The following is a 25,646-nucleotide window of genomic DNA, read 5'->3' as shown; positions in this document are numbered from 1 at the left end:
CTTCTTCTATTGCGGCTTCTGAGCTTTTGCCATGGACGAGCTACCGCGATTTGATTTCTTTCAGGAGCTCTTTTATCTCCGAAGAGGTGTGTAAAAATAGATATATTGAGAAAAGGTTGCACTCCTTTGCAAACAAGCGATACTAATAAATTCAAAAGAGAAAAAAGAAACTCTGCAATTTGTAGTTTACCTGCAATAATTCCTGAAAAATTTATCAATTTACCGACTTTGAATTTAACCTTTTTAGAATATTTAAAAATAACAATTCAAGCCCTGGTTCTCCTTCTATTTGACAAATTAGTGTTTTTTACTGCAATTTCTTTTTTTAATAGCCTGCCTTCACAGTTGCTTTTCAGGACTAAGGCGAAAAAAATCAATATTTAACAATTAGATAATTTTAATATTATGAGGTAATTAATTAAAAATGTGATATATTTGGACTTTCAAACTTGGAAATATAAGTACGCAACTTGTTTTCTATTCTACAGTTGTTGAGCTCGGATACTGTGACTTGTACAGCAGGTAATTTATCTCTCAATAACGAAAAGGAAAAGCAATAACTTTGACATTTTGAGCGATCAGTTGGTTGCATAACAGCTATAACCACTAAAGAGGACATAGCGAATGTTGTGAGGTGCAAAACAGTTTGAATTACTTTTTCGATTGAGATTTAAAAAAAAAGTTTGAAATTTTCATCAGTTTTATTAATCTATTTGAAATATTCCTCATTGTTTAGCACCCAATTTTTGCAAGGTCGGATTGGTGCTTGCCTTGAATGGTGTTACGTAATTTAAATTTGGGCACCGAAACAAGAATCAGGAGCAAATTCATTTATGTTGGCTGACTGAGAGCAGAGACCTCGCGAGGGCCGGTTCCGTTGGGGTGGGGACGCGCGAGAATCTTTTCTTCGACCCGTTCCCAGTTGTTGGCCAGCAGCACCAGCAGCAGCGCGATCAGCTTGAATTTTTACCATTTGCTAGTCGCTGCCATGGTGGTGTGCGACGAAAAGGAACCCTTACTGCTCGAGGGTGCCGGACAGAAGGTTTACAGTGCCCTCGTCAGCGACTCCCACAAAGAGGTCAGTAGGGTAGAGGGTCGAATAATCGGGCCGACGGCGTCAGGGCACACCTGACCCTGTGGCCCACCCAGTCACGTGCGCACGGGCACAAGCCAGGTCACGTGGTTCGCGGTGCATTCGGTTGCGGGATCAAGGAGCCTGCTGGCGCCGTTTATCATTGCGTTTTCGCTCCTTCCGCGAGATATCCCCAAGCAAATATTATCTCAACTTTTGCAGATTAGACTATTTGGGATTTGTAACCGATAGAGGGAAACGTTTTTCGCTAACAAATTATTTTGAGTTTTCGTTTCTGGAATTCATTCGATAAAATTTTATTACGTAACTCGCCATTCCGCAGAGGCGAACGGTGTCTCGAGCAGTAGGCACAAACCCGTCCGGCAGGATTTTTCCACTTTATCTGCCTGCCCGCGTAAATGTGATGTGCGCATGTGGTCTTTTCATACTTGATTGCCGCTGCTCCTGGCCAAGTTGTTCTTTATAACTCCACGGTTTTCCATATGAGCACACAGTCTAAGATGCAGTCAAGCAATTTCTCATCGCAGCGAGCTTTTTTAAATAAAAATGTATTTTCTTGGCTTGCAACCAACAAACCAACCGGCCTTCTAATTATTTCGAATCACATTATTTCCACCTTTAATTGACGGCTGATTCATTCACGGGTTATTAATTTGATTTATTTATCTTCTATCTACACTTGAGGTGAAAGTGGTACATGGCTTAATTGTGCTTATAGCATTTCCAATTTCCCTCCGTGTAAGCAGGTTTGGTATTTATATTTAGCTTTCATATTATGAGTTGCACACGGATATTCGACAGTTATAAAGTAAAAACCAAGCTGGAAAAAGGAGAGTTAAAAATGTATTATCCAAATTTAAAGAAGATCTCAACCAAACAACAATGGGTTTTCACCCATTTGGCTGACATAATTTTTTGGTTAAATTTGGTAGCCTAAACGTTTTGCAGTTTTTGGGATAAATTTCCCTTCTCGCGAAATAAATCAAGATTTTCCGAATATGAAGACTTGCACGCCGTTTGATTAGCATACAAACTTAAGAGGCGTTTTATTTAGAATTTTATATGGTGCGAACTAGCTAATTTAATGTATCATCCAATTTTAAGGTATTATTCTTGGTAAAAGTAGACATTTTTTCCTGAATTGGGCAGAACTGCCACTTAAAAAAATTGTCATAAATATGCAGTATAGACGAGTGAAAGATATTAAAAATTTGAATTTTGTTTTTCAAAGTTAAACGAGTGACTTAAAATTGTGTACGAATTCCTACCCAAAAATTTTAACGATTTATGAATAATTGAAAATAAGTTTTTAATGTGTGAAGAAATTGCTTAATTTGCATCGATCTAAAAATAAACGGTACGCTTAGGAATTTTTGGCTGTGTTTAGCCTCCTTGCAAATTTATTTTCTATGTGTGTCTCGCATATTTATTCTACGCGCCACGGACGTCCCAAGAAATGATAATTTCTAAATCAAAGCAACTAGAAAATTTCCCCTTCTCCTTTCTATAAACAATATTGTGCAAATACGATTATCGATCAAGGCATAATATAGCAATTCGAAAACACATTATTCGGCGACATAAAGTGAGCGATAAAATGTCGGCGCCCTGGCCCACGTCCAGGTTCAGTGGAATTTGCCCACCTGTGATCGTTGCACTTGCTTATCTGCTTAATGACTGTCGTGTAAAACGCGTGTGCACAGCGGCGCACTAAATATTTATTTTTTGTCGTACTTGCATTGGTTTCAAGTGTCTATGCGACACACGCGCGGTCCTAACACCTTTCGGTGCGGTCCCCCTTTTCGGCGCAACGTGCGTACGTGTATCGTAATACACACATATGATAGGACACGAGGGAGCCGCAGTTTTTTTCCTCTGTTTTGCGTGTACAAATACACGAGTTAGGAGCCAAGGGCGGTGCAGCCCCTCGGCTAGCGTATAATCCTTTTAGCTGTGGATCAAGTTTCGCTCCTTCCGGCCGATACATATTCGGGATGTCACATTTCATGTTTTTTAATTAAGCCCTGACAAGTCAATCGATACGCACACACAGAACGAGAAACGTGCTGGCTGGTGACAGTGCGGTCGCTTTTTGGGCTCGCTGATTCAGTCGAGCGGGATGAAAATTTGGTGTACCATCGTCCGACTCATTGTTGGCTTAAGCGAACTAATTGGATTAGAGTGCTTAGACGCGATTATTTTTCAAGGAAATTTTTGCAGCGAGGGGATTTGTATGGTCTGGAAAAGGCGTTTCTCAATTTCTTGAAAGGAATAGAAGAACTTCTTTTTTTAATCCACTTCAAATACAGCAGGTCAGATTTATCTTACACCCTATTTAGTATTGTGAAATGTATCAAAACACTGCAGCGTTTGATCCTTTAATCCCGAAACACATTGCATTTAATCCTCCAGCGTGCTAAGAGGAGTATTAATGAAATTGGATTCCACGTAGCTTCACGTGTGAAGAAAAATCGGAGGTCGAGAAAGGGCGGGAATGCAAATTCTACACGCAGACCAGGTCACGTGCGTCCCGTCATTTTGTGACGAGAACGCAACTATACGCACTATTCGTGTGATTATTCACTCTCTTCTCTCTCTGACTCTGCCCCCGTTGAGAAGTAAACATATCGTTAACGTGTCATATTTATGTTGTTAAACATCACCATCAGGTTATATGTTATCATTATCAAACATAAAACGTAACCATCTATATATTTCACTAACTAAACATATTCTTTTAAACTTAATGCAGAAAATTTCCACTTTTCAAATTGAAAAGAAAAAGCAGCAATTTGGATCAAGGTAAATATTTTTAAAAATGCAGTGCACTAGTTTATTTCCATTTTTTTGCATATATCTTAAAGGCATTATTTGCACTTAAGTGCGTTATATCGGATAACCTCTTTTGAGATGGGCGACCCTCTGCTAGCGAACAACTCACGGAAACTCCATGTCCCAATAACATCGCGAGCGCGCGGGCCTCATTCCTCATTGGAGGAAGCCCAGACCAGAAAAGGACCGGCTCGTACTGCTGCCTTGCTTTTTTTTAATGAAATGCTTACAGACATTCGTCCCGTGAAATTAATTCACGCTGAAAAGGTGCAAACCAAAAACTTTCGCAAACCAATGCAAGAGAGTCAAATGTAGGGACAAATCAGCCCGCATTCAACCCCCAGACATTGCTCCTATTCTGACATTGCAACATGCACGCAAAAACATTCGCTCAACAATGCGAGCTAAAAATGTATATATGTATTAGTTATTTGCCCATGATCTCGACTTAAGCTACGCAAATAGTCATAAAGTTTTGGCAAAATTGAGGGCAGTAATAGCACTTTTTAATTAATATTTCTACAAACAAGGCGGAATTTTGTCACCTATATAACCGCAAATTTTGAATTTTTGCAAAGGGAAATTACTCGATTTTTTTACGCAAGACACTGATTAAATCAATTGGTAAAACACGGTAAACCAAAGGTAAAAAACCTTGAGGTTAGGAAATGTAACCCTGATTTCAATCGCACAACAATCAAGTGTTCCTCTGGTATCACTCATTTTTCTTAATAAATAAAATATTTCATCAACTATAAACAAAAAAAAGTAAATCGCAGCATAGCGCAGCCATTATTTACAGATAGTTAACACAGGGATAAGACTATAAGGCTAAAATTAAAACGCGTTGCTCGATTAATTAACTGTAATCAATTTTATGAACCTGGATATAAATAATTGAGCCCAACCTTGGCAAACTCGGTGGCCGAGAGTTTTTACGCTCAACATCACATGACTGGCACACAAAAAATGTGTTCTCAACAGGTCACTGGTGGTTTTTTCGCCATGCATGTGATCTCTTGGCGTCACGAGATGGGATGAAAAGTGCTAGTTTTTTACAAGGATCATTATTTACCTCACGTGGAGCCAAAAAATCATACTTCTCATGTGACTTCTCTGACTCTACCTCTATTTTTCATGCTGCCACTGGAACTGGAAACGACGCTACCGAGAGAGGAACAATGTTTATGCAAATTGGCTGACAGCGATAAAAGTTGTGAAACGATTAAATGCACTTTTAATGTTAATTGCGCACGAGTGAGAGTTTTATGCAACTTATACTCTATCATGTCCAGGCTTCACAATTGAAATGCGACTTCTGTTCTTAATCAACGTTACATAGCAGAGACCTTGTTGATGCATCACGTTGATTAAACCGTTCAGCATTGCATAAAGTCTCTCGAAGGAAAATTTATAAATTACAGCACTGCTGCAGAGACGAGAACCGTTTAACACGGAGAGTTAATCTTGCTTAGATTTTCTTACTCATTTAAATTATAATTATTCGTAATTGAATAGCGATTTGAGTTTGTTGTATTTTAAAACAATAATTTTTCTTATTTCGTTATTCATTTACCACATATCGTTATACTCCTCAATGGTACGTTTTCAGAAATTTTAATGAAGATTTCAAACATGATCACCTTAGTCGAGTATCTGAAATTTCAAACATAACATAAAAACACGTTTTTAACGGTAATGTACCATGTTTACAACGTGTGTGCGTATATGTACACAAATGACGAGACATATTTTACTTCAGTTTGCAATGCGCATTCTAAATCCCTGTCACGTCGATCGATACAGCTGTTAATAAATAATGTTATATTATCTAAATACATGACCAGGTGGGATGTGAAAGCAAGATTACATCATGTGTTCGCCTTCGATTTGCGTAAAAATGAACATTCCAACACGCGCATTAGAGAATATTGGCAGTGAGAAAATTTAAGATTCCTAAAAACCGAGATCGGCAAATTGCGTTAAAGAACCTCCACTGGAATCAGTTAAGGATGCAATATGTACATTTGTTCCATTGAGTATATATCAGCTGCTTAACAACTGTTTGGTAAAATTCAACAAAGTAAATCAAACACTCCATATTCTCTGGTATTCTGACATTTTTTCTGATTTTTCGATATGCTTTTCTCTGGAAATGGATGTTTCAACAAAAAATAAAATCTTTTTGCCATTTATATTTAATGGATGCTTCATGTCAAGAGCTCATCTGTTACCTCGGCGGCAGATTTCACTCGTATTGCAAAAAATCCAATTAATAATTTTTGCTTTTAGTCTTGCCGCACTGCGCATAATATTAATTAACATGCGTGTATGAAGTATCGATTAATTAATTAAATTTACGATGGTTTAAATTTAAGTGCTGCGTTCCGTTCATAACATAAAAATTTTATGATTTTTACACGGATGGCAGAAAATTATAATATTTTAAGACAGTCGTTACTTAAGCTTCTGATACTAATAAGCCGCCACTGCCCGCCGTAAACCAGTCTTGGCTAATTAACATCATGACTGAAAAAATTCCGCTTCTGCTTTTGCATTGACACATTTATTTCAGCTCCAAGTCATCCTATCCACTGCTCCCCTCGTGGATAAAGCGAGCTGTGAGAATTCGGCGCAAAAAATATACAGCTAAGCGCACTTGCTACTCCAGTAAAATCACGTCGGCTCGAATATATATATATTATATACTTAACACAACTTAGGGCGATCGAATTCTCGATGAATTAACCGCAGTGGACTGAATATGAATAAAAGCTGGCCATTTGTGAGTAAGAGGAGATCCGTTTGGATTTCAAAAATGCATCCAGTCTGCAGAAGAATCAAACCATAACCATGCGCAGAGAATAATTGTCAACTAAATATACTTCCAGTACGCAATATAGCTGAACATTCAACTCTTACTGTCGCATTTGTTAAAAATTTGATTTTCTTCCAATTAAACGTATGCTTATTGTGAAAATTGAATGATAAATGCGATTTTGTTGACTTGAAAAGAATAAAGATAATTCAGGATTCCAAAGTCTCTTGCAAAAGAAAGAGCACTGTTTTGTTCGAGCAGTTCTTTGACGCGTTCATTTGAATACTGAATAGAAAACTTGCATCGATGCGCCAATAACCTGCTTCAAGCAGCCTTGACTCAGTTTTTAGGTTGGTCGACAAATTTATTCGAATTTCTATCATTTGGATTGGATAAAAATTTAACTCGATTAACCAGTGGGGTGAATTTTATTAAAATTTTGGCAGCGGCATTTAATTTACGATCTGTTGAGGTCCAAATGCAAGGCCGGTAGATGAAAAACCACTTATCGGAATGTTTCTCCACCTTGCTCCCAGGAGTAAATTATGCTACGAACTGGCTTTCAGTAGGTGCTTAGTATAATACATATTTGGCTTGTGGCAAATATCCATAATTTACTTGCTTTTAGCACTTTGGGCAAATTTGTTGTTAACAGTCAATAAATATTGCAACTTTGTAAAGCACATCAAAGCACCTTGGCTTGGGAACGCATACTCAATAAGGCGGCAACGGGGATTTTTATATCTCAGTACTTAAGCTGGGCGTCTCCATTAACAAAATAAATTTCAAAATTTTCTGCGAAATATGCAAGAGCAATTGTCCCACGTCAAGGCGCATTCTTGAATGGCCTAAATATGACATGTCAAAACAAACTGGTTGACAACGACCACCAAAGCTTTACGTCAAACTCGCTTTTCTTTGCCGTGCAGCTTTAAGCGGATTAAACCCGAAGAAAAATGGTCCTTCTCTATTTGAAATTCCATAGGTGAACGAACAGTACGAACACTTTTGCTCCTCAAATCGTGTGGCACTGTCTAACGTGTAATTTTATGCTAAAAATGTGTGCGAGTAGAATCAGCATGATGCGAGATGTGAGTCAAAATTGAATAAATAAATCAGTTACGCAATCGTCTGCACTGTTTATAGGCCAACGGATTCGATTTCTGAAACGCTTGATGGCGGTAGCTAATGAAGGGCATTAAGCAATTTTCCCACCGGTGTGAAGTAGCGGTCGAAACGTGATCTTCCCACGATGATGCTCTGTTTCACTAAATTCCCATTATCCTATTTTCGGCAGAATGACCGGCGGCGATCGAGCTGCGGCGAGCTGCCCACCAGCTCCAAGGGCAGCGATGACCCCTCGTCGGGGGGCACTACCCCTTACTCCGGCTCCTACCCCTCGTCCTTGGTCGGCAGCATGGACAGAGTCACGTACACGTGGACCAACATGAACGTTTACTGCGCCCAGCAAGAACAGCGCGAGGGCTTTTTCGGCTGGAACCGTCGCCGCTACTTCGGCGAGCGAAAACACATCCTGAAAAATGGTACGTGGTATTTTGCTTTTCAACTGTTTGCCAAAAATTTGCAGCAAGTTGGAGAATTCATGTTGTTTTTAATTCATTACTAAAAATTAATTGACCAGAATTCAAGGACATAATTTGTTCGTTTTTGCCAGCATTTCTCAGGTATATTTTAGCTAGGAGAATGTGATGGCTTAATTGACGGCATTCTCAGGTAAAACTCACTTCTAGGTTGTTCCTGAATAATTGGAATCAGTAAAATGAATTAGATTTGGCCATCAGGAATTTAAATTGATATAGATTTTGAAAATTCAGAAAGTTTTGCTTTTATGTGGTTAAAAGTGATCAAAGAAATGAGTGGGTGTTTAAAAATTATTTGCCAGAGATAAAACATACATCTGTTCATTAATATTGGTGGGTTTTTTGTCAGATTTTGAAAACAAATATTTTAGTTTCCTCTTGAGAAGTTTGGATAGATTTTGAATAAAAAAATGAAAAAAAAAATGGAATTAGAGGCAGTGAAATATTATGCAATTTGTATAATGCAGTGCATATTTTTGCACCTTTATTGCAGTCAATCAATCATACTTCAAAATTAATTCGTACGAATATTTGTTCTAAACTTAATTTGACACTTTACCTTTCTGCTAACGCTGGCTAAAAAATACTCAGTTTGTATTCCTACGGTGGAGTGCAGAATGAAGCAGACGTTAAGTTGCCAAACATTTCGTCAAGCAGTCTCTCAAGTGTGTTTACTATCTTATGTTGAACTATTGGAATGAATATTCAACAGTCGCCATTTGCAAAGCAGTGGATAAGTTCAAGATAAGGTGACATAAAGTGTTACTGCCGATTGTGTGCCCATTTGCGTGTCTTGTGCTCTGCACAGTAATTGGCTTAAGTGTGCAGCTGGTCACCGAGATAAAGAAATTCAGCCATATGTGCGTATGCACGTCCTTGTATTTGGCAAAGTCGCAAACACGCAGAGCACGTCGTTAGCAATTTTGGTTTCATGATATTCACACGGGTTTGTAGCAATGTTCTGTTTACAGCCACTTTTAGCATTGCTCACTCAGTTTTAAGTTATTAGGTTTTGCACTTTTCTAATGAAATTCTATACAATTTTTAGAGTTGAAAAATTAAGTTGGAAAAAATTATGGTTATTAGGAAAAAATTATTTGGCTAATGAGCTGTATGGATTAATTTTAAAAGCGCTGAATATTGAATCAGTGCATGTTTTTTTTAATAAAATGACTGTCACAAGTTAATTGCCAGCTGGAATTTGAACACGTTCATGCTTCATGCAGTGCAGCATGTCGCAGTCAGTTAAGAAGCAAAAGCTAATTTCAGCCTTGCTTTTCACTACTTCAATCTTATCTGTAAGACATTAAAACTCGCGAGGATGCGTTTTCCACATTCTTGGTAACACATTAAATGGTAGTTCTAGAACAGTCCTTGTTGTCCAGCATCAATTACAACCTGTCACTGTGTTTATTCCTTGAAGTGCGAGCGTGCTGCGCACATTTCATCTAGATCTTGTAAGAAGTTTTCAACACGCAAGAGACTTTGGCTGACTTTATCTTATGTGAGCTTGTAAATAAAAACTTCAATCCTACGTATATAATGGACACGAAAAGACAGCATTCTTCTCGTGCTGCTTGTCAGGCAAATAATGTCGTTGCAAAACTGGCGTCAGAGGAATGTGCAATTCCTCTTGGGAAATAAATTCCTCCAGTGTTTTGTGTATCATATTTCTGAGATTCTGTGTCTCATCAGTCGCATGCCCAGCTAATTAAAATTAGATTTATTGGGAAGGCGCAGAGCTTAAAATTCTATTTCATTCTACAAACAACTGTGGAGACTAAATACATAATTCACTTTCCGTAGTTGGTGATGCATTTTCTTGATTTGCATTATTTGATGCCATTTTAAAAATTGTCTCCTTATATTTGTGAATTGGCATTTAGTCACACATTTAATAATCATGTTAGCATTTAAGAAAAACAGGTTTATCATCAGTATATGTACGACTTTAATATGCGACAGTAATGAATTCATTAAAAAGAAATATGAAAAATGGATTAATGAATCATTCTTGCCACGCTGGTGTTTGCAGTTAATGGCGCGGCGTATCCCGGTGAGCTGCTCGCGTTGATGGGCTCGAGCGGTGCCGGCAAAACCACATTGCTGAACACACTGACCTTCAGGTCGGGGAAACAACTCGACGTCACTGGGATGCGTGCCATCAATGGAGAACCGGCCACTGCCGAAACGATCACCGCACTTTCGGCCTACGTGCAGCAAGACGACCTCTTCATCGGCACACTCACTGTTAGGGAGCACCTCATTTTCCAGGTGCGAAAGATTATTTGTCATCCACGCGGATTATTTCTCTTCGTTGCACACTTTATTAAAAGTTTATTTATTAAAGTTTGCATTTTGAGCTCGAATTTTATCAAAATCATGCGTTGAAATGCTACATAATTTATGAAATTTAAAGAATTAGGTGCCAATAATTGTATCTGATTAAAGCTGTCGGTAAAAATGTTAAATTGAAGCTCAAAGAAATGCGTTCTTTTAGCTACTTGATAAGGATGCATAGACTTTTCAGAATACTTTTACTTTCATTTGACTAATTCATTCAATGCTCGAATGACTTTGTTGCATTGACTCTACTTGTGCAGCAAATTTGTAATGCATCCTTAAAGGAGTGTCTGAGAAGTGATTTCTTTCAATTATCTTGTCATTACTTTATCTTTAAAAGGCAAAGTTAACGAGATAAATGTTACGAATGAAATGTGATTTGTTTAAATAATGAACCTCGCACCGACTGTTTCCCCAGGCACTAGTCCGCATGGACAGATGGATTCCATATGAGGCCAGAATGAAAAGAGTGGAAGAAGTCATCTCGGAGGTAATGTAGTACCCATTGTTTTGCATCCAAACAATTGATTACCCTCAACAAGTGATTTTTTCGCATACATTACTTAAAAAAAGCTGACAGATACTGTCATTCCTAATAAGGGCTTCAAAGAGCTTTGCATTTACTTTCATTACAATGTAGTACATAGGTATTTAGATCAAGTTTAAACAAAAAGGACAAGCTTTAACTCGTGACTTGTTGTCAACTATAGAAACTACTGTTTCTCACGTACTAAAAGTCTCTGTTGGTCTGTGCTCTTTTCGCAGAGTACTATACTTTGCCCCTTTTCTGTTAAATTTACATTTATTTGCTTAAATAAAAAAAAATCACCTCCCATGTGTAGCTGGCACTGACCAAGTGTCAAAACACGCTGATCGGCATCCCAGGCCGCATCAAAGGCATCTCAGGCGGCGAGATGAAGCGGCTGTCGTTCGCCTCTGAGGTGCTCACCGATCCTCCCCTATTGCTCTGCGACGAGCCCACCTCAGGCCTAGACTCGTTTATGGCGCAGAACGTGGTGCAGGTGCTGAAGAACATGGCCCTGAAGGGCAAAACGGTCATCTGCACCATCCATCAGCCCAGCTCTGAGGTGTTCGCCATGTTCGACAAGGTGCTGCTCATGGCCGAAGGGCGAGTGGCTTACCTCGGCACTTCACACGAAGCTTGTGACTTCTTTTCGCAGTGAGTTCAGATCACCATAATCAAAGAGTAGCGAGGCTGCACCATTGAAACAAGTTTGCAACGTGCAACTCGTGATCACAATACATCATGCAAAAAACCAGCTCCAATTAATCACTACCTCCAACTATAAAAAAGTTGCATGAATTATTATCGATCATATTAAACCGATTATTATACACTATCTTCTCGACAGACTCGGGGCCCCTTGTCCGAGTAATTACAACCCCGCCGATTTCTTCATTCAACTGCTGGCTGTGGTTCCGAGCAGGGAAGAAACGTAATTTTACCAATACCATTTTGCAAGCGTCAGACTGATGAGTTTGGTCATGCAGATGCAGACAGACGGTCGACTTGATCTGCGACACGTTCGAGAACTCGGAGGCCGGTCAGAAGTTCGCCCAGCCACCGTTGATCACGACGAAAACCACGTTTGAGGAGGAAATCGACATCGCCCGCAGCCCGTACAAGGCGAAATGGAGCGCACAATTCAGGGCGGTGCTGTGGAGATCATGGCTCAGCGTCAAGAAGGAGCCGATCCTGATCAAAGTTCGGATGCTGCAGACTTTCGTAAGTGTAATAGTCGAGTGTCTGATGAGCCTTAAGTTAAAGCCAAAACTATTATCTTTTTGCAGATGGTGGCCATGTTGATTGGTATCATGTTCTTTGGCCAGGAGCTGACTGAAGACGGAGTGATGAACATTAATGGCGCCCTTTTCCTTTTCCTCACCAACATGACATTCCAGAATGTGTTCGCAGTCATAAATGTAAGCAAATTGTCTCTTTAAGTTTACTAATTCAAAAGATTTTAACGGTTTACAAAAATCAGCATTAATTGGAAATTTTTAAGACATATTATCAAACAAGGACCTGTCACAATTTCCAAATTTTCCTTATGGCATTTTAATAGTTAAATATAGACACCAAGCATAAATTATTGCTGCAGACATTGAATCATTTACGTTAACTGATCTGCGAGTAATCATTTTTCTATAACATATAAATCAATGATTTAAACCAGTCCACTGTGTCCCTGTGCCTTTGTTTTAGGTATTTTGTTCAGAGCTGCCGATATTCATGCGTGAACACTCGAACGGAATGTATCGGGCCGACGTCTACTTCCTGTGCAAAACGTTGGCCGAAATTCCGATTTTCATCGCCATCCCAGTCCTCTTCACGGTGGTAACTTACTTCATGATCGGACTCACACCAGAACCCTACAAATTTTTCAACACCGCCCTCATCGTGACCCTTGTCGCCAACGTAGCCACTTCATTTGGTGAGTAAAACGTCTTAACTTTTTTACTGGGCTACTCGCTCTTCATTCAAATTGAAGCAAAAATAAACAGGAATAAGAGATAAGAGAGTGCATGATAATGCTCACTAATGCTAAACAATTAAAGGTCGTCAAATATAAAGTAAGAATTTCATAATAACAAATTAGCATTGAATTATACAAAAAACGCATGCGATAGAAAAAAGGGAACCCCTAAATTAAATCAATGAAGGCAGTTCCAGTTTAAGCATGTCTGGCATTCATATGAAAATAAAAATCGCATATTAAAGAATTATTCAGCTGCGGCTAACATTCACGTCATGCGATTGAGTGTTGCCAGCCAGTCGTTGTGTTATATAATAGTTGCTCTCCCTATCCTATTCTGATGGTGATTTCAACGCATGAAGCTAATTTAATTTCAATGCAGGTAGCAAATCACGTTTGAATTACCTCCCAAGACGAAAATGTCACCAAAATATTGTATAATACTTGAAAAGCGGAGGCCGATCGAGCGTGCGAACCATTAGGCGCGGCGAAATAATTTTATTTATGCGTCAGACGCGGCTCAATCGCTATCACACGTGAACAATCTAAATTGCCTTGAGGCGCCGATGTTTTGGCGATCGACGATGAATTGCCATTCGTCAAGTCGCCTTAATATGTGATGAGCATCACACACCGGAATTCGGAATTCGCACGTACTCCGTCGGTACAGAGTTATATAATGCATCACGAGATTGTATTGTCACATGACGATAAGGCACATTTTCAATTGCAATTTTCAGCACAGACCCCATATAGCAAATTTGTATTCCTGCGTGATTGCATCTTGTCAGGTGCCAACGAGTGTTCAATGAGCTGTGCAAAATGAGTGTGCATTTATTGTGTGGACTGCAGAGAGTATCAGCAACATTGTTTGTGTAATTACAAGCGTGGAATTGTCGACCAAATGCAGACATGTTTATTGCTAATTAACTCTCAGAACTAATAAAAGATAAACATCAGAGGTACATATAATTAGTCTCCTCTGAAACTAAAACGATTTATGATTTTTAACCTTGAACAGCAGCAGGAGCAGCCACTCAGCAGGAAATTGATTAATTTTTTTTTGCTGCAAAATTTACAAGCACGTAAGGGGAAAAATGTGCTTGCTCAAATTGATATTAAACGTCGATTCCTGCCATCTCATCAATAATCTCCATTAATTTAAAATGAGGTGGAATAAATATATCAATACCAATATTTATTATTAAATTATCTTATACACTTGTATGATATTCTGCGATTCTAAATTAGCCGCTGAAACGATGCGAGCCCTTAGCGCGTAATATTAATTATATGATTTTCAAGTATCGGAATTTAATAAAATTCACAAAATTTATTTGAAAGAGGTTTAATAATACAGTATTTTAATGTAGCTAATTTTTTTACCATAGCTAGTTCATAAAATTTGTAATTATGTTATCTTAGAAATAAATTCATGGGCTACACTTTTAACCCATACTTGAATTTCGTGTGAAGAATTGGAAACTCTGGACATTTTGCTCCAAGCGGCCAAACATAAACTTTGTATTGCTTTGCTATATTTCAGCTTCTGGCTGAAGCCCTGTTTCGCATGGAACATAAAAGGTAACATCCCGTTGGCTCGCTTTGTTAAGGCATTCTCAGGAGTGTCAAAGCAGTGGGAGATATTTGAGAAGTTCGGGGATCTAATACTACCTGCCCAATGTCAGAGATGGCAAAAAAGTGGTTAATTTAGTGACTCGAAATGCTCAAATAGCTCAACGGGCTGGGAGGCGCACCGGCGCCGACTTGCTGGTTTTCGCACCTTTCCAGCGGCTTTAGGGACAAATGTTTGGCGTTTCAATCAAAGACCTCGGTGCGGGGAGGCGAAAAGATGGCCACATTGGATATGTCATCCGCTCAGCAGTGTTATTGGGACCCGGTGAGCTCATACTCTAATAGCCCACGGGATGTGCTGAGCAGAGGTTAAAAAGTAAATATTTCGGAAAGTATAATAATAAGAATGAAGTACTGCTGTTAAGGCCTCTGGGGCCGAAGCCATTATCTGTCCAGTACGAGAACGTGCCAGATAATATTCTTTCCAAAAGTTCCCTTTCAGCCCCATCTTCAGAGTCCCTTTTGTACAGTCGTTTTATTCTTTTAACGAATTATCATTGGGAATTCAAAACCGTTTAATAATTCAGACAATATTATAGTTTATACGTACTGCATTATAATTTCAGTACGGTATAATGCACCGCGCAGTCTAACAAAGATGTTACAAAAACGACGAGAAACCTCCATTTTACCACAATTTTACATTTCCTTCCAGATAAAGTCAACTATGTGTTAAAATTGCGCAAACACGGCAATATTTAAATGAGTCTTAAATCGATCTGTTTAAATTTACGGCACGCTGATATTATGTTTAAATCGGAGCGAATTCTTGCTTTCCTTCCAAACGACAGAACGACATCATATTGCAGCAGTCAATTCGCTCATAAACAATATGAAGCTACACATACGATTTCCAGTCATAATTGACTCAGTCGACAGAACGATTTGTTGGTAATGTACTTTATGTCCAGTTTCCCGCCGAGAGTAAGGAGTTATATTTCACAATTAGCCATATCTGAACGTGTTTCTGGTAGAATCTTAAGCAAAATCCACACCTGAGACCATTTTGCGTGAAATATTTAAATCGTTAACATCGACATTCTCTTAATCCACTTGCAACTTTGAGGGTTGATGCGAGATAAAAAATCGACCAGTGAACATATATGTATAATTTATCGCCTGGTTTTGCCGATGCATACAATTTAAATTCATACACAACGTGCATAACGTGGCAATTCCAACCAGTCTTAATATTAAAGATGTTTCGAAGGCTGCTTCAAACTCTCGGTTTTTCGATTCCTGCTTATGAACGTGAAGGGATTTGCTTTGCAGGCAGCCCATGATCAGGAATTTTAACAGAGCCGAGGCAATGAAGGGACACTTTGCGTCGATGTGAGCACCAGAATAATTTAAATCCGAAGCCAGAACCTCAGAATGCGACCAGGTTCTAGCCTGGGATCCGGCAATTTTGCAGAATTTTTGCTAAAACCTGGTCCTATGTGACTAAATAAGTTTCAAATTCTAACCGACAAGAAGCGGGTTTCACAATCAGTCGAGATTGATAACTTGGCGAGACAATTTAAAGTTAAAAATAATGCGAATCCTTGGATGCACGTCTGGCTATGATAAATGATCCGTGTGCCAAATGCAAGCCAATGTTCTTCACGAGATGAATCGGTGTTCGAACAATGTGCCCTTGTTGGCAATTTTTGTTTGCGTAAACATTTCGCATTGACAGTTTGATTATATAGGCACCTTTCTAAATTTAGTTGGGCTTGGCGACTGCTGGCTAAAAATAGACGCTCGATTGCGACAATCGCCTGACATTAAAAGGAATAGACGCATTTTATCTCCTCACGTATAAATGACTTTCACCTACGTGTTTACGTGACGTTTGGGTTAATGGAATATTCTAAAATTAGCCAGCCGTTGACAAATCGCGCTAGAATCGCGAATTAGCCTTGCAAAGAAGGCCTTAGGAAGAAGAAAGCGGTTTATTTTTAGCGCTATACAGCGAATGTTTATGTTTTCCTCTGTAACATCTACATTCACTTGGCCCGAGGTTGTTTGGCATATAAATACACAACATATATTCAGATTAATATTTTTTGCTTAAAATCAGATACAGATGTCGTCCAAACATTAGAAAGTTTTTGATACTATTTCCACTGGATCATGTTTAGAAATCGCTCAGATTAAATGAGTAAATGATTCTATTGAAGTATGATTATTTATCTTGTTGATCCGAAGTGGTTTAGCAAATTATATTTAATTTGCAATGGTAAAAAACACAGTGGGCCTGTGCCACACAGCGTGCTACGAAAACCAGACTGTGTTAAGCGGCAGGCGGCTCCGTTTCAAATCCGCTTACGGAAAAGATAATCTTGTACTCAGAAGTTACGACGCTGGAGAGCAATATTTTTTCGGCAGGGTCGAATTTTTACCAGGCCACAGAAATCACGATGTTGTTCACAAACTTTGCAACTAAGCGGTCTCGTTATATATATACATATGCTAAATAAAATCATGTCTAAATTTGGCTTAGCTTTTCACTGAAAGTTTTTAAATTTCCAAATTAAAAAGGTTGTCGCTTAGAGTACGCCGCTGTATTTCTTTTTATTCTCCTTCTCGCAAAAGCGTTTTTCTCTCGGCTTCACATGTTAAGTAATCGCTTCTGCTGTTAGGAATAATTAGCACTCGTATTTAATATTGGAAGACCAAAGTATAATAAAATAGGTTCTCTTTTTGATGCGTGTTAGTAATTTTCTGGAATCAAATTCAAACTGTTCTTTAAATAACGTGACATTGGGATTCCATAGGTTTTGAGCAATTCTTTTAAACAAATCGCAATCAAGAAGGGGAAAATCAGCCAAACTAACAAATGCTAAAAATAATATTGAGTTTTGCTCAAAGAGACGAGGGTAGACCATTCGTCGATTCACAACTTTTCAAATGCAGAAACTAACTAAAATAATAATGGCTCGCGATTAACACCATCAATATCTTCGTATCTCTAATTTCCTTAATTTTGTTCGCCAACAGGTTACTTGATTTCGTCAATCAGCAGTAGTGTCAACATGGCTCTTTCAATTGGGCCCCCAGTGGTGATTCCCTTCTTGCTCTTCGGAGGCTTCTTCCTCAACACCGGGTGAGTTCTAATTTTTATTTAATCTTCCGGAAATTTCAAAGAAATCAAACCATGGTACTCCAAGTGCAAGGGTATTATTTCAACCTCAAGCTCTCTTGTGAAATCCCCGCTGCCTTTGTTGGCGGCCAAGTCCTTTTTAGCGCGAAATAATTAAAAATGAGCTAATCTTCGACACATTTGACCTGGTGTTTTCCAGATCTGTACCTCCGTACTTCAAATGGTTGAGCAATTTATCTTGGTTCAAATATGGCAACGAGGCACTGCTCATCAACCAATGGAGCGACGTTGATTACATTGAGTGCGAGCAAAACACGACCTGCCCAAAGAACGGAGCTGTCGTCCTGCAGACGCTTAATTTCTATGTGGTAATTAAATAAATTCATTATTTCACTTAACCGCTGTTGCAAAACACTCTCAAGAATTCATGAGAATAAACGAGATTCAAGGGAATAAAAAAGATTTCGATAAATTGCACTGAACGCACTCTCTATGCCTTATCAAATAATTGGATCAATAAACCGGTCTTTTCAGGATGACTTCTACTTTGACATTTTGGCGCTTCTGGGCTTGATCGTCTCGTTCAGGATCTTCGCGTATGCAGCTCTTCAGTGTCGCGTTCTTAGAAGGACTTAATAAGCGAAAACAATCGCTAAATATGCGTGAGAGAGATCTGCGTGAACGGCATCACTGAGTATTGTCTGCATAAAGACGGGTTCGTTCAAGTGCGGGACTTGAAACGCTACTTGTTTTCCTCCCGCGACATGTGAAGTGAACACGTCAAGTTGATAACATCATTTTGTTGCATTTTTACTTTTATTTTTGTAACTGTATCACTGTATTTTTAAGAGTGGTTTAGTCAACCTGTATATCTTAACCAATGAATTTGCAGCAAAAAAGTTCAATAAATGGAATGATTTCGTTCTAACCGTTCATTTTCTCTTTTATTTTCACATTTTTTATTAAGCCCGATTTTGTGTTCCTTCTGAAGAAATACAACATGAATCAGTATCAGTTCAAGCAGGGCAAGATGTTTATTATTTTTCTTGTATCAGCAAGAGCTTAAATACCTTATGCACGCTGCTTTTCAGATGGTATCGACTCAACTTGTCAATTAAGTTTGTTTATAGACATATCTTGCCACCCATGGTAGCTGGCTGAAATTCAATTACAGCGTGTTAACTTTTAAATCATGCAGCCGGCGTGCCGCAAAAATCTCCAACTTGGCCATCAGGGCTTTTGGCAGACAAACACGCGTTTAAGCTGCTGTTGGCAATCTAAAACCAGGAGTTTATTACATCTGATCAATTGCATGCCAGCAGTAGGATTTTTTCACCAAAGCTATATTATTACAGATTCAGTCGTTGCAAATAAAAAGCGTTACCTTGGACGTGCATGTTTATTGTCAGGCAATTTAGCTTTTATAATTGCATGCATACGGAAAATGATAAACAAGAGAATTTATAATGAGAGAATATTTCAAAATTTCCATCTGAGGCGTGAAATTAACAGCTGCAGAAAAAACCGAGTCGTGAGTAAGTAATTAAAATGCAGTCGCAGTGGGAATGCTCTATCCAACCAATCGGTTTAGAGAGCAAAGGTATAGGTGGAACTTTCAGTGCACCGCTTATGGCAGGGGCCGACGGCAGTGGGGGTGAGGGGGGACACAACGATCAGCATTTGCCAATAGCAGCACTTTATTAGGCTCTAACAAGCGAATTTATTTACCTCTATATAAGGTGTGTCCAGCAGCTACTCTCATTATCCTGCTAAGCATGCATAAATTATTGTTGCAGAGAGTAGGAAAAATTAAAGGATAAAAATCGGATTTATTCCGCTTACTTAGCGAGCGTAACTCGCTCTCTGTCCCAGCAATAATTTATCTTCGTTCTCAGGCGCAAACAACATTTTCAAGAACTAATTAAGTTTTTCTCAAGCCTCGCATTTCAATAAATATCGGCTACTACTCCACGTTGCTAAGTCTTTAAATCGCTCTCATGCTGGATAGCAGCTTAGCCTTTCTTGCTTAGTCAGTAGCCCATGCAAAACAAAATCGACGCTGCAACAATTTCACGGGCCGTGGAAAGCGAGTGACTGCACTCACAATAAGTTTTGAAGTTCTATCAGTAATAATTGTAATATAAGTTTGAACATAAAGACAAGTTGGTTTAGTGACTCGAAATGTTCAAATAGCTCTCCAGGCTGGGAGGCGCCTTTTCAGCGGCTATAGGGACAAATATGTCGGATGTTTCAATGAAAGATACTGGTGCGAGGAGGCGAACAGATTGCTACGTTGGTCCATCGGGCTACGGCCTCTCGAGCCCCATGTTATCCGCCTCAGCGGAGTTATTGGGACCCATTGAGCTCATAGCCCACGGGATGTGCTGAGCGGAGGTTCGAAAACAAACTACTTTTTAATCCTAGTTGTTGCTGATCCACAAAAAAGTTTTGAAGCCAATTCCGCTGGCTTTAGTTGATTTTATACATTAAACGTTTGAATATTTTAGATCGTGGCAATTTCTCAAAATGTTTCTTGTTTCTGAATGTCTTCCCTAAGAAAATTTATGGTAAAGTTACAGTTTCTGCCGCGTTACATATCTAGCCAGTTCTTATGAGAATCCCATGTTAAAGAAGGGGTGATGAAAACTGTAACTCGGCGGCGAAAACTGTAGCTTTTCCATAGTTTGTTTAAGAAGTAAACTGATTATTGTGCTTTTGAGTCTAAATCCATCAAATTTGTTTCCAAGTTCTGTGGAAGTTTAGAGTTTGTTTCATAAATCACGTACAAATTTGAATATAAAGTGTTTCACTTGGAACCAATGGAAGGAATATTGATGGGTAAAACAATTAGAAATGCAAACGGCGAGCAGAGACTGTTTCCTCCTCTTATATACACGCGCACTGACCTCGGTTAGTATTAATTTTCATTCAAATCGCGCAGCAATGGGATTTCCTCCAATATCCGCAATGGAATTATTATTGTGTCGGGGTTTGCAGTCTTCTAAATTATTGCAAAATGCATGCGATGCATTGTTCAATTTTGTTAAGTGTGGGCTGTAGTGCGGTGAATTGTTTAAGTTAAAGGTATATTTTAATACAATTTTGCAATCGTGAGTTTCAGCAAGTTCTTAACAACAAAATACTGACAAATACAACAAAAAATAATAATTTTACGTGAAATGTAAAATCCAAGTTGGCAAATTTTTTATTCAACTTGAATTAATCAATCTACTTTTAATTTATTTAAGTTCCAAAAAAATTTAATACCGACGAATTGTTTTCTGACGCCAAATTCGCATTTACAGCATATTTAATTATTTTTAAAATAACCGTGCTGAAATTGCAGCTATACGTGTTTTAATTTAGTAGAGGAGAGTGGGAAAATCAGACTGAGTTTCAATTAAAAGTATTGTAATTTTTTTAATTAATTATTATTCAAGCGAAATAACTTGTTAAATGTCTTTACATATGCTTTGGTTCTTTAAATAGAATTGTTGATTTTCATACATTCGATTTGAATTCGCACCTAGCTTTGAGTTATGGCATAAAACATTTTATTGCTTTTAGCCCTCAAAGCAATTTTTACGACCGTGCATTTGACTTACGCTTGAAAAAGTTGTAAAAAAACCTTTTAAACCAAAATTAACATAAATCTCTCAGCTTATAAAGTGACATTTTTTTAGGCAATAGTAGTGTTGTTAAACCAAATAGCTCTATTGGAAGGAACTTGATTGAATAAGATAAAAATAGTTGATATGGCATTATTTAATTGAACATTTTTAAGGCTGTGAAATCCCTATGAATGCATCAAATAGAGACGAATCAGACCTACTAGAGCTGCCATTATCATAAAAAACTTAATTTCAGTTGCATACAATTATATAGATTAACGCATATTGTATGTCTCTACTGTAAGCTCGAATATTTTCAACTATTTAATTTTTTGTAAATTTTTATAGATTTTGAACTATAAGGTTTGCTCTTTTCAAATCCACAACCATCTGTGCAAACATTAAAGGGAAAATCATTATTGTCTCCCATCTTTGTTAAATGTTGCTGGCCACTGAAATAAGGGAGCAGAGTTCACACCCTAAAATTGCCGATATTTATTGTGCACTATAATTATTAGTAAACAGTTTCTTATTGCTGAAATTGAGTAAGCGAAATTGATGTTTTCGAAATTTTTACTTTTAACCGTTTACTGCCATTAAATGACCAACATTTTAATGAGTTCTGAATCGCCATTTAGCTAACCATTACAGAGAAAAAACTAATTACACCACTCTGTAAATAAACATGTTGACCCAATAAAATCATGTGGAGTGCATATCTCCGCAGTAGAAAAATTTCCACATTGGAGTTAAATTAAGTACATTAAGGTTTAGATTAGATTGGTCATTTCGAAATAAAAAATAAAGTTGCGTTTCCCTCGATTTTGTCACGAATCACAAAAAGGTCGACTCTACGATGCATAAATGGCCGTAACTCTTGGAAACAGACCGAGATGTTTATGTGGTGAAGAATTCCTATCCTTAATAGAACAGGTTTTTCGGCTGCAGTTGAAAAAGCCGCCACAATTTTAGTGAACACTCATTGTCAGTCGGTCGGCGCGGATGACTCCTAACGCGCACGCAGCGTTCCCCAGACTCAAAAGTTCCACTTTTTTGGCTTGTTTTGTCACTATTTTTGAGGTAAAAGACGTCATTACTAGGATTGGGCCCTTTTCGTGGGCCTCTCTCAACAGAGGAAAAATGTAAGTGGAAACTTGGAACATTTCCTCAAAATTTAAATCATTGGTATTTTACCCAATTCATTCATTGATTGAGAACTCTTCGTATCAATCAAAATATCGATTTAATTCCATTTAATTAATGAAAATTATATTATTAAGCAATATATATGTATTCAATACATTGTGAATTTTTCTTTATACAAAATTGACAATTTAGCATAATTTAATAACTATATTTATATTTAGAATAAATAAACGCATTGATTATTTATCAAGTATGTATCATTAATTAACACTACCTGTATAGATTTATTTACTATTAATTAATTTTCACATATGCTAGCTGCATAATAAAGTACATTGCATCACAACCTCCAAATAATAACATTCGCACTAGTTCTCCTGGCGAGGAGTCTGCCTTGACGTCATCGTGCGAAGGTCGGTGGAATTGCAACTTTGTCATAGTTAACAATGATCATATTACACTAGCTGCGTTCTGCGTTGCGTTATCAGGTGGCTATAGTATAGAGTATACGTATAGCACCGCTACAATTATTTTGGGCGCCTGCCAGATGAACCTTGAATCTAAAAATAGATTCTGGGAGAGTAGACTTGGTGGGAATCGATTTGAACAGGTCCACTCACCTTCCTACGACCCGCAAGCGTGCCCGCACGTGACTTAAAACTTTCTTTGACTCACCTTGTGAGCAGTTACCTCTGCTCATTGTTGGTTTGTTCGGTGCGCCACATACAGATTTTCAAAGCTGATGAATTACTAATACAAGGCTTTGAGTAATTTATTTGACTCATTTGTTATCTTAGAATAGTACATTATTATTTAATAGAGAGACCACGCGTAAATTTTTGTACTAATTAATTCATTAACAAAATATCATTTCATAAGGTATAAAATATTTATATTGAAAATAACATTTAGGACCCTGTAAAAATAATCTACTTAAAACATACTACCCTCTTCATTCTCCCAAATATCCTTTTCAGATTTGGTAAATGCTAAAATTTACAAATGCTGCACACCAAATATATTTCTGATAAAATAGAAAACCGATACCAATGTACAAATAATGCTTTTTTGGCGAATTTTTCTAGCATATGCTTTATTGGTTGGAGATATGGCCTAAATAATATTATTATCTTCCCAATGCAATTTATATGGCTATATAGGCTACAGGATTTTTATTGTTTTCTAAACCTAATCTATGGTTGCTGGACACCATTGGAAAATCAGCAGCGAAATTTTTGTTCTTTTTCTACAAAAATCATTCATCTGATCAATCTTTTAAACAGAGACGTTTAACAATATAATTTTTTAAAAGCAAAATGGTTTATTTTTACTACCACAATGGATGATACTGAACGCGGCTGTATATACACTATTCCCATTTGCATTTAATGCCTGTGCAGCCGCGTTCAGTATCATCCATTAGGGTTAGTAAAACATTATTTTGCTTTTAAACAACAAGCTCATACACAAAAGGATAATTAAAAATCAAGGGGCATGACCTGATCTTGTGATGAGAATGTAAAATGTGATACATTGTGGATGAAATTAAAAATCCGGCAACAATACATGTACTTAAAATGTAACCGGTATTATATTATTTGCATATTTGACAACCGAGATGCAAATTGTGCGACTGACACGGTAGGAGGCTACTGGCAGAGAATGTTAATCGAAGCGGATTAGAAAATAAAACGTTATTCAAACGCCGTAGCATCGTAAAATCGAGACGATTTTTCGAGGAGACGTCTACGACGTAAAATTAGAAATTACCTTGAGATCTGATGCGCTCCACCTTGATAACCAAACCAACTCATATCACATCTTATGAGAGTGGGAAATTTTCATTTATTTTAATTCCCAAAAGGTTGGTTCGACTCATTGCAGTTGTAAACGCAGCAGGAGTGATTTTAGAAGATGCAGTTGAGCGCCATAAATTCTACCTGTCGTTTATCGCTTTTCGCTTATTATTTATCGTTACATTATAAATTGCGATTTTGACATACTTGCGTGAAAAGCATATAATTATTGCCTCTTAGAGTATAGATGTGATCAGAACTTTGTTGCGAAATGTAATTCCCGGTTATTCCAGAGTCGGCTTACAAGCCGTTCAGATCAAAACCGAAAATTATTTCTTACTTTGTAATTGCTTCAAACAAAAACTCGTATTAATCTTAATTCAACTGTCATTTGTAAATCCAGACCGTTAAAAACTGGGATTTTCATATTAAAATTGACAGCCAAATAGTACAGGATCAATTTTTTTGTTTCGATTTTATTTCAGTATTTGTGAGAATAAACTTAGATAGCTCATATTTTTTAATTCGATTCCTGCCCTATTTTTCCACCGTATTTAAACGAATGAAATATTTTTAATTTGATAAATGGTTTTGAGCTTATTTTAATTGACAGTTGTTAAAAAGAAAAAAGTCGCACGTTCTCACACTAACTGAAAAAGAACAGCAGCTGTTTCGGCTCCTCAGACCTCGGATCAGCAGTGCCTTACCTGTTAAACATATCAATCCCTGCAGCAACCTTAAGATAATTTTGCCTCGCGGACCGTAGAAAACGATATATCGTTTTTTGCGCCTGTAGGCTGCACACAGTTACTGATTGTAATAAAAAAAAATCAAGTGACAGCATTTTTGGTTTGTGAACAATAGTGTTGCAGGGAAGGGTTAGTGGGATTCGTCACTTGATCTCTTTTGATTATGCACGCAATTGACAATAAGCACAGTCGATGGGGCAAAATCCTCCGCAGGTTGCCGCAGTGCTGGTTTTATTTTGCACAGTTTTATACTTTTGATGGAGCCTGACAATGATTATCTTATTATAATTAAAACGTGACAGATAAAATGTTTCTTAAATTCTTAAAATTTTTTATGCCACCCACAAAATTAAAATACTTGGTAAAGTTTAGCTATTGAAATCAAGATTCTGGATTGGGGAATTTCATCATATGTATGTATATATTAAATCAATTATAA

General features: G+C 37.8%; 1 protein-coding gene across 3 annotated transcripts in view; it reads left to right on the top strand.

Moving 5' to 3' along the window:
• The first annotated feature begins 901 nt into the window (after positions 1-901).
• Positions 902-25,646, top strand: part of LOC135939367 (protein white-like) — a 43,102-nt gene continuing 18,357 nt past the window's right edge. Inside the window, exons 1-12 of one of the 3 annotated variants that reach the window (XM_065483698.1) lie at positions 909-1,078; positions 8,041-8,287; positions 10,380-10,618; positions 11,106-11,177; positions 11,530-11,867; positions 12,061-12,144; positions 12,200-12,434; positions 12,500-12,631; positions 12,915-13,143; positions 17,803-17,908; positions 18,105-18,273; positions 18,440-18,838. In XM_065483698.1, the coding sequence (XP_065339770.1) occupies positions 989-1,078; positions 8,041-8,287; positions 10,380-10,618; positions 11,106-11,177; positions 11,530-11,867; positions 12,061-12,144; positions 12,200-12,434; positions 12,500-12,631; positions 12,915-13,143; positions 17,803-17,908; positions 18,105-18,273; positions 18,440-18,541 (2,043 nt within the window). In that variant the 5' untranslated portion in view covers positions 909-988 and the 3' untranslated portion in view covers positions 18,542-18,838. Of the gene's footprint in view, positions 1,079-8,040; positions 8,288-10,379; positions 10,619-11,105; positions 11,178-11,529; positions 11,868-12,060; positions 12,145-12,199; positions 12,435-12,499; positions 12,632-12,914; positions 13,144-17,802; positions 17,909-18,104; positions 18,274-18,439; positions 18,839-22,501; positions 22,659-25,646 lie in introns of those variants that run through there. The other 2 variants (XM_065483699.1, XM_065483701.1) reach the window with 2 other exon arrangements.

This window comes from Cloeon dipterum, chromosome 3 (assembly GCF_949628265.1).
Source record: "Cloeon dipterum chromosome 3, ieCloDipt1.1, whole genome shotgun sequence".
Classification (NCBI taxonomy): Eukaryota; Metazoa; Arthropoda; class Insecta; order Ephemeroptera; family Baetidae; genus Cloeon; species Cloeon dipterum.
This window is presented reverse-complemented; position numbering and strand designations above follow the sequence as displayed.